We start from the raw sequence: 9,283 nt of genomic DNA on the forward strand, positions 1-9,283 counted from the left end.
AAACTTAGAAACCTTCAACAGAAAATAGATGGAGATTCTGGGTAATGTGGGGTGATAGCTAACAGCAAGCTAACAACAAGCTAACATGGCAGTAAAACACTGAAACTACAGACTAGCTTAGCAATAGCTTCCCATATGCTGTTGCTGCCAACTGGGGGTGTGAATACTTTTAACTAGCTTCATGGATAAAAACACCACAATACGAATCCAGATTTATGAAATTTTAAAAATTTATTATAAAATCATCCAAAAATGCAAAATAAAAAACAGAAATATTTTTGTTCTGCAGAAAAATAAAAACTGTTGTCTCTGGCTCAGCAGCAGAATGTGGACAGACCCGGTCCCGTTTGACAGGACTGGTTCTGGATGCTCCAGATGCTCTGGATGCTCCAGATATATTCAGAACTGGAGCCAGGACCAGAACCAGGATCGGGCTTGGTCCCGTGTCTCTGGGTCAGCAGCAGAACCAATAGTTCTGGTTATTGATCAGCAAAATCTGGATCCATCCGACTGCAGACAGAACCCTGAGCAGACCCGATCCTCTTAGTCTGCTCCAAAATGTCTGACCAGGTTCTGGTGGCTGGTTCCAGTCAGCTGGGCTCCAGAACCGGCCCGAGTTCTCTTGGACCATCTGGTCCAGCAGGCATAGGAACCGATCCACCTGGACCCGGTCCCGGTTCCGAGTGTTATCCAGAACTGCATGCCTGCCGCCGCAGCGGGTCAGCAGGTCCGACACACAGCTGCTAGCCTGGACCCGGTCCAGCAGGCTACGCCCCCCAAGGACGTCTCCGTGGGTGAACAGAACCGCAGCATGCCGGGCCAGGTCCTGGTTTTGATCCAGCAGCTGGGTCAGCAGGCGGAGCAGCTGGGTGGAACCGTAGCTCAACCGGCCGATCTTCAGCACCAGAACCAGTACGTGAGGTCCCGGTGCCGCCAGGAACATCCGGGCCTCCAGCTCTATAACCAGCTGGTCCAGTGTCAGAACCTCCTCCGGCAGTCCGGCCGAATCCACCACAGTGAGCTGGACCCGGCCCACCTCAGCAGAACCGCGCTCCGGGTCCGACCACACTCCGGCAAAGTCCGAGTCTGGTTCGAAGCGCTGGAACCCGAGCAGAGTGTTCCCAGCAGAACTCTTTCCAGAACCAGCTGGTCCAATCAGGACGATCCTCCTGTCCCTCAGCGGGGCGGTGGAACCAGCAGAACCATCTGGACCATCAGAACCTGTGGCCCGGTCCATCCCGTCACTGAAAGATTCTGCAGGACCAGAGAAAGTGAGGAGAAAAGTATTCACGCCCTTCCAGTTTAAACCAGTTTGAATATCAAACAGAACAATCAACCCAAGAGAACCAGTGGGCCACCTGCTGACTCCTTAAAAGGCCGGTACCATGTTTTCCATTTTACCTTCAGTTGTTATAAAAATGCTTGATATATTAAATATGACTTAATAGAAATTTTACTTCCTGATTAAATGCCTTGAAATTGGGTCTCTGCCTCTTTGAGAAACTCATGCTCATTCTGAAGCTCCACCTCCAGGAAGTCATCCCAACATGGCTCCTCTGTCAACCCTTTACCATTATTACCAGAAATGAGCTCAGCAGTTCCACCAGCTGTTTGCTAATTGCTGCTGGCTAGTCTGAAGGAGCTGAGTGATGGAGGAGCTGTGCCTCGAAGGTGGGGTTAAGTCTACCCAGGCATATGAATGGTTGCCATAGAGATTAAAGGATTTGTCAAACATGAAAGAATCAAAGCAACACTGCAGGGAAAAACATTAGAACACGATATAAAGTCAATATTACATGATACCACTTCGTTGCTGGCTACCTAATTAACTTGTTAGCTCGTTATGGAATTAGCTTTTTAGCTTATTATTTAATTAGCTTGCTAGCTCTTTACCTGCAGTTAGTAGCAGGTGTTCAGCCTTGTCCAACAGTTCCTGGACCTGCTGTCCTCCTCCGTCCTCATTGTTGAACAGGTGCATCCTCCCACAGAACCTGCGGGCCACTTCCGGCAGCGAGCTCTGCTCGTCCTTGAACACAAAGTCCCTCAGGGCCGCGTCCCTTAATGAGGCGGCGTCCCTTAATGAGGCGGCGTCCCTTAACGAGGTGTCCTTCAGGGCGTCTCCGTGGGTGAAGAGCAAGAAGCAGCGATTGAAACCCCGCCCCCCGACTGCCCTGAGGGACGCCTCAACCGCCCGGTTCTGCTCTTGGGTGAAGCGGTCCAGCTTCAGAACCAGCAGGAACAGGTAGGCCTGGCTGGTCCGCTGAACTTCCTGGCAGCAGGACCGGATCTGCTCCTCGAACTCCAGGATCCCGGCTGTGTCCACGACCCGGACCTGTGTCCCAAAGACCCGACCCGCTTCCTGTCTGACAGGGATGCTGCTGGGACTGAAGGACGCCCGGGACTGGAACACCGTGCGGCCTAGGATAGTGTTCCCCGACGCGCTTTTCCCCACGCCAGAGTTCCCTAGCAGGACGATGGTCAGGTCCGGGTCCGGTTCTTGTTCCATAGTTGAAGGTCCTGCAGGACAGAGAACATTCATCATGGGGTGCTGTGGTGGTGCAGGGGTTAAGCACAACCCACATATGAAGGCACTAGTCCTTGACACGGCCGTCGCAGGTTCGATTCCTGTCCTGGCAACCTTTGCCACATGTCTTCCCCCTTCTCCCATTACCCCCTTTCCTGTCAAGTCAACATCAAATAAAGGCCACTAAAGCCAATAAAAACCTTGGTCTGTCTGCTGCTGCAGGGAACTAAAACCCACACTGATGCTGATGCTGGGAGCAGCCATATTGAAACACAAAGTCGGCCTAAGAGTCATAACTGGGAGAGTTGGAGACTCTCCAGAACACCCCCCCCCTCTCAGAACTGAAGGGGGCGCTATTTCCCACCTTAGATAATCTTTCTAATAATAAAAAAAGTTGTGTAAGTAAAGTTGTCTGCAGCTTTAGTAAAATAATTAAGAGTAAAACCAACAACTACTTTAGTGTTTGATAATTGTGTTAACAGATCAAAAGATTAAAAAAACAAAAAAAAAAAAACCGTAAGATCGAGGCTCTTGTGGGAAGTAGAGCCCCCTTCAGTTCTGGAGTGAGTAAAGCATGTTACAAAAAAAGGTATGGGTCTGCCGCCAGGCCCCGCCCCTTTCTGAGAATAAACCCTGGCATCTGATTGGTGAACCTGCTCAGCAGGGTCCAACACCCCGGCTGATTCTGAATTAAACTTTACATACTTTTTCTGAATCGTGGCCCAGGGCAGTAGTGCAACGTAAATGGATGCAAGCTGCCGTTAAAATCTAAAGAAGAAGGAGAAGATGAATCGTGGCCCTTCTCTAGCTTACCGTACATCCTGGACGGTCTGAATAATTCGGGTTAGAGTTCTGCTGGTGAGAGCAGTAACAGAACCATCGGAACCATGATGGACCGACGCAGCGGGACCGGGACCGATGGGTCAGGTGGCCTCCTCTTCCTCTCCCTCAGGTCTCATCCATCAGGATCCAGGGAGTGAAGCTACAGAACCGGAGCAGAAATCAGCTGTTAGCCATGGTTCTGATCCAGATCCGAACCCGAACCTGAACTACTCAGGATCCAATCATTCCTGGTTCCGTTTAAACTGACAGCTGAACTCATCAGAACCAATCAGAGAGCAGAACCTATACGGCCTGAGCTGCAGCTCCAGAACCTGGCTGGTATCGAGCTCAGGTCCAGACCCGCCCGGGCCGAACAGCTCCGTGCAGGTTCGGAACTCTGACATCACAACCGAACCAGACCGGACTCACCTGTTCAGGTAAACCGATTCGCACAACTTGGAAGCCGCGGCTGAGGAAACTTTCTGAAGAGATTTACTTTCGCTTCGTCACTTCCCGTGAGCACACGATGCAGCTGCGCAGGCGCGTTGCGGCTATATTAATTAATTTATTTTTTTTGCGCTTTATATATATATATTTCTGCTATTATTTATGTCAGTTCTGGTCCAATATGCGCTGAGATGCTGATGGGTATGTAAACATCTGACTTGCAGGTGCTTCTGGATTCATAATGAAACTTTATTGAGACAAAACATTGAAACAGAACAAAGTAAGCCAGCAGAAAGTTTGACCCGGTGCTGGTTCTGGAAGATTTCAGGATGAAGCTGGACGTTCTTCAGGTCCAACGCTCTGCAGCTCCGGGTTCCCCTGGTTCTGGTTCTGCTCTGGTTCAAGCTGGACGTTCTTCAGGTCCAACGCTCTGCAGCTCCGGGTTCCCCTGGTTCTGGTTCTGCTCTGGGTCTGGGTTCTCCTGGTTCTGGTTCTCCTCATTCTGGTTCCTGTTCTCCTGGTTCTGGTTCTGTTCTGGGTTCTGCTCGTCGTCTTGCCCCATGTCTCCCCTGTCCTCTCCAGTGGACGTGTTGTCTCCATCGTAGACGATGTCCTCTGGGTTGGGTGCCGGAGGACAGAACTCCTCCTCTGGGAGGATGCTCTGGAAGATGGACGCCGCCTGAAAACAGCAGAAAAAGGAGAGCTGGAGGCCATGATGACCCTGAACGCAGCACCAGCTGTGAGGACCAGGTGACCCTAGGTGTCTCACCTGTTGGACGGCATCTTCGTGTCCCAGAGCGCTGTCTGGACCATGGCAGATGTGGACGTTAGAAGGCAGAGGCTGACCTTCGACCTGCGACGCTGTGCCGTCCGCCATGTTGAAGTACAGACTCCAGAGGACCGAGGGACGTCGGTCTGGGGACAGAGGGACAACATCAGGGGACGGGGCCAGATGAGGTGGGGCCAAGGGAGGCCGGACAAAGGTAGGTGGGGCCAGAGGCCTTCCTCATTACCACCAACATGGCTATTAAACCACAGAGGAAGAGGAAGTGTTGGCTCCTCCTTCTCTGCTCTGATTGGTCACAACCGGGTCAGTTCTGCTGCTCACCTTCCTCCTGAGACTCTGTGGTTCTGAACATCCTGGTTACCAACGGCGACAGGTCCTGGTGGGCAGAGCCAACCGACCGACAGGTGAGGTGGACCAGATCTGAAACAGGAAACCAGTTACAGCTTGTGACCATCTCTAAGGCAACCTGATGAAGCCCTGCCCACTCACAGGTTCCAGGGATGCAGGTCATGGAGGACGGGCTGAGCTCCACCATCTTCACTGCAGGACTTCCTCCTTCAGGGGGAACCGTTACCATGGAGATCTGCACACACACAGGTGAGATAGCTAAGCTCCTACTTCCTGTTTACTGCTCCAATCTAGATCCAGTAGTGTGGATAGGGGCGAAGTTACCTGCTAATGTGGGGGTTACCTGCTTATGTGGGGGTTACCTGGTTATGTGGGGGTTACCTGCTGATGAGTGGGGGAGGAATGGGGGTTACCTGCTGGTCGGACTCTGAGGGAAGGACTGAGGAGTCGGTGATAAGGACAGCTCGGCTCAGGAACCTAGAGACACGCGTCATCATCATCTACATCACCATCACATCACCAGGTGCTCCGTGGTCTCACTGAACTCACCTGGAGGGCGTGGCCACCTTGCTCCTGTCCAGGTAACTGGTCTCCATGACAATGTGGCTGCAGCTGATTCGCTGTCCTCGGCTGTCGATCACCGCCTTGCACCTGCAACAGGAAGTGATGTTACAAAGCATCAGTTGGACCAGAACCAGATCCATGCTCCATTTGGATGGAGTCGTGCCCTTTGACCTCTTCCCCTCTGCAGCCTAATGGAGCAGAACTGGGTTGACGTTTGACCTCTGAGTGGTTCTGATTGGACCTGGGGTTCATCACTAATACAGATGAGTCGGGTCAAAGGTCAAACCAGGACCGCTCTTTGAGAACCGGGTCAGAGCAGGCCGGAGCAGGACCGAACACTGTCAAACACTCTGGTTCTGATCCAAACAGACCTCTACCGGTCCAAACCGCCCCATGGCTCTGGTTGGTGCGGTTACCATGGTTACCTGTTGGCATCCCGGTCTACGATGAGACAGTGGACAGAATGTCTGAGGCAGTAGATCCCTCCAAACACGGCGCTCATCCTGCAAAAACACCGTGTCAGAGCGTCAGAACCAGAACCAGAACCACCATTCAACTGGCTTCTAATGCCGTCCAGTTAGAGGTAGCTGTCTGTCTGGCCACGCTCCTTCTTCACTGCAACAACACACTGATGATTTATGTTACATCTGCAAACAAACACTGTCCAGCTTGTGACAAACCCAGCCCGGTTGGAGGCAGTACCAGCTCATCAAACCCGACCCAACACAACCAGAACCTGAGAAGCTTTCAGCAGAATCGCCCCAAGACCAAACCGGGTCAAACCAGAACTTTAAAATCAAGAAGATCCAGCACTGATGTCTGCTAAGCAGAACCTCCCTCCCTTCCACCTGTGGTGGCGTTGCCATGGGAACGGCTGGTTCTCACCTGCAGAAGCACTGGGGGATCTCTCCAAGGCCGTACACAGGAAACAGGAAGGGAGTGTTGCCATAGCGACCCAGGCTGCGCAGGAAATGACGTGTCGAGGCAAGACCTTCCTCTGTGGGTGTATCTTCGGCTGCCATGGCGATGGAGTGAAGCAGGAAGTGCTGCAGGTTGTCCCCCAGCTGCTGGTCCTGCAGGAACTCCAAATATGGCCGACCGTGGTAGGCTGAAGGCAGAAGACTGCATTACCCACAATGCCTCAGGCTGAATAGTTGATGTCATCAGGAGGACAGGTAGTAGTCACCTGTCTGCTCCTCCGTTTCCTCCACACAGGAAGTCAAGAAGCGCATCAACTTCCTCTTTTCCACCACCGACAGCTGGCGACTCGCAAACACATCCGCTCTGCTGCATGGCACCTGGCAGGGGTCAAAAGTCACAGGTCAGCAGAGAACCCGGCAGGTGGGCGGCAGACCAAAAACCAACCTGCTCTATGTTGCCATGGCGATAGGTGAGGATCCTGGTGACGTTCTTGAACTCAGCGTAGCGGCTGACGTTGGACTTGATGAGCAGATCGACCAATGAGCCGCGAGAAAACAATAGCTGAGGAGGAGGGGGAGGGGCTTAGTGTATGACGTCATCAGCTGCTGTCCAGATGATGACATCACAGCTGCATTTACCTTTGAGACCAGGTCGATGTTGTACCTCCGGCCTTCCTTCACCAGCTGGGCGTAACTGATCTTCTTCCTGCTTGGCTCTGATTGGCTGGAGGGAGAGGGGCGGGGCTGGTCAACCTCTGGCTCCTCCCCTTCTGCCTGAGCAGGCTGTGATTGGTTGATAACCGTTATTGTCACATGATCAGACCTGATTAATGCGCTGACTCTTCCTCACCTGCTCCTCTTCCTCCCCAGCTCCTTCCTCTTCCTCATCATCCTCCTTTGAGTCTGAACATGTGAGTTGTTAATCCAGACGCAGAACAATAACAGATAATGAGCATTGATGAGGTCCCACCTGCAGATTCTGTTTCTGATGACTCTTTAACCGCTTCTTCATCAGCTGCTTTCTCTTCTTCTGTGGTGTTTGCAGCTTCCTCCTCCTCCTCTTCCTCACTGGGAAGATGTAAACAGCTCACAGGTCTGTCCCAGCCCACAGGTGAACCAGGGGGCGGAGCTTACCTGACGTAGCTGAACACCTGCAGGTTGGTGATGGAGGCAGAGTCTGCCTGTGACAGGTGAATTAGTTCCTCCCCTTCCTCCGTTAGACCTGACCAATCCCTGACCTCCTCTGGCTTTGGCTCCTCCTACCAACACACACAGATCAATCAGCTGGAGATCAATAATCAGTGATCAGATGATCAATAACCAATAATCTCACATTCTGTTCCTGTATCCAGGTGAGCAGGCCGTTGAAGGTGAAGCTAGCCCAGTTGCCGGCATAGTAGCTTCTCCTGAGGACACAAGCAGAAGCCTTTCACAAAAAAAGCCCTCCCAGGTGACCTTATTGGTGATGATCAATGATCTGATTGATCATTAAGTAGACATTGACCTAAGGCAGGCTGGAGCTCACCTGTCCAGGTGGAGAACTCGCTGTCCGACCCTCGAACAGGCAGCTGCCACCACCGACTCAGTCAAACCTGATCAATCAATAACCGATACAGATTCATCATCTAACATTCAGAATCGATGACAGGAGGGGATGAAGGAGGCCCGCCTCAGTTCTTCTCCTTCCGGACCCAGAACCACCAGAACGACATAGCACACAATCCCCACAGACCTCTCTTGTGTCCTAGTCAAAGTATGGGGCTCAGTCTCTGTGCAGCTCTGCTGTTTGTTATATTAATATAAACATAGTGAAACTAACTTTTCCTCTGGAGCAAAAACAACTGAAGATGTTTTAAATCAGGCATGTTGGTGGACACCTCGGAGCAGCAAGCTTCATTCTGAAGAGAACATCTGGGTTCTGCTTAACAAAACCAGGATAGTCTGGACCAGAACTTCATGAGACCCAGCAGAACCTCCAGATCAGAACCTCCAGGAACACAACCGGGTTTCTACAGAACCTCCACATGACGGCTCTCTGGTTCTGACCAGCTGACAGAACCACAGTGGTGTTCTGCTGAGTCTGGAGGTTCTGATTCTGATTAATCTGGAACCAATCAGCGATTCAGTTCTAATAAAGAGGAGCAATGATGATAAAAGTGATTATTGATTTGCTGCTGACTATAAACATTGTTTACTACCGATGATCTGACACACCCACCAGCCTTAGCTTTAGCTAACCTCAGTTAGCTAAAGCTAGCTCAGATTTGTAGTCCTTTTCTGTTTTTCTTCTTTCTTGTCACTTTAAGCCTCATTACTACATCGTTACTATTAATATTATTATTATTGTTATTATTATTAGTAGTAGTGTTTATCTTACTTCTCCCATCTAGCAGCTATCCGTTAGCTGCTAGCCGCTGTCATTGAAAATGCATTGACTGTTAGCCTCTAGCTAACGGCTTGGCTAAGTCCAACTCCTAGTGTGGTTCAGACTGGTTTACATCGGTCTTTGGGGATGTTTTCGATCGAGACGGAACCAAAACCCATTCCGACAGAAGACCCAAGCCATATTACGTCGTAACATCTAGGTTAGCTCCTACCTGTGCCCAAAATGACGATGTCAAAATCAGACGGCAGGTCCTCGGTAGCCATGTTGGCAGAAGAAGCACGGTCATGTGACCAGGAGGAAAACGTGTTCATTGTTTATTTTCAGTGCATTATTTTTTTTTTCATGTGTCCTGTCATTTATGGAGTTTCAGGTATAATACAGGGAGAAGATGGCTGTCTACATGTACCAGGGCAGAGTTGCTCTAAAATATATTTATCTAAAGCAGGGGTCCCCAAACTACGGCCCGCGGGCCGGATCCGGCCCGC

General features: G+C 51.1%; 2 protein-coding genes across 3 annotated transcripts; both read right to left on the reverse strand.

The window, feature by feature from the left end:
• Positions 1-221: 221 nt before the first annotated feature.
• On the reverse strand, positions 222-3,426 carry LOC103141075 (GTPase IMAP family member 8-like). The gene is made up of 3 exons (XM_016673583.1): positions 3,338-3,426; positions 1,894-2,517; positions 222-1,254 (listed from the first exon to the last, which is right to left on the reverse strand). The coding sequence occupies exons 1-3, from the start codon at positions 3,342-3,344 to the stop codon at positions 455-457; spliced, it is 1,431 nt and encodes a 476-aa protein (XP_016529069.1). The 5' UTR covers positions 3,345-3,426; the 3' UTR covers positions 222-454.
• A 598-nt stretch (positions 3,427-4,024) lies between these two features.
• chm (CHM Rab escort protein) lies at positions 4,025-9,177 on the reverse strand. 2 transcript variants are annotated; one of them, XM_007556515.2, is made up of 18 exons: positions 9,010-9,176; positions 7,938-8,004; positions 7,746-7,818; positions 7,547-7,671; positions 7,383-7,480; positions 7,263-7,315; positions 7,052-7,195; positions 6,858-6,974; positions 6,679-6,790; positions 6,378-6,600; positions 5,918-5,995; positions 5,478-5,579; positions 5,342-5,405; positions 5,070-5,163; positions 4,902-5,000; positions 4,563-4,708; positions 4,242-4,472; positions 4,025-4,171 (listed from the first exon to the last, which is right to left on the reverse strand). In XM_007556515.2, exons 1-18 carry the CDS (start codon positions 9,107-9,109, stop codon positions 4,118-4,120), a joined length of 1,980 nt encoding a protein of 659 aa, XP_007556577.1. In that variant the 5' UTR covers positions 9,110-9,176; the 3' UTR covers positions 4,025-4,117. The 2 variants fall into 2 exon arrangements, with proteins under 2 accessions (XP_007556577.1, XP_016529068.1); XM_016673582.1 differs by having other exon boundaries at positions 4,025-4,472; positions 9,010-9,177.
• Between the last annotated feature and the right edge of the window lie 106 nt (positions 9,178-9,283).

This window comes from Poecilia formosa, unplaced genomic scaffold (assembly GCF_000485575.1).
Source record: "Poecilia formosa unplaced genomic scaffold, Poecilia_formosa-5.1.2 Scaffold79, whole genome shotgun sequence".
Taxonomy (NCBI): domain Eukaryota; kingdom Metazoa; phylum Chordata; class Actinopteri; order Cyprinodontiformes; family Poeciliidae; genus Poecilia; species Poecilia formosa.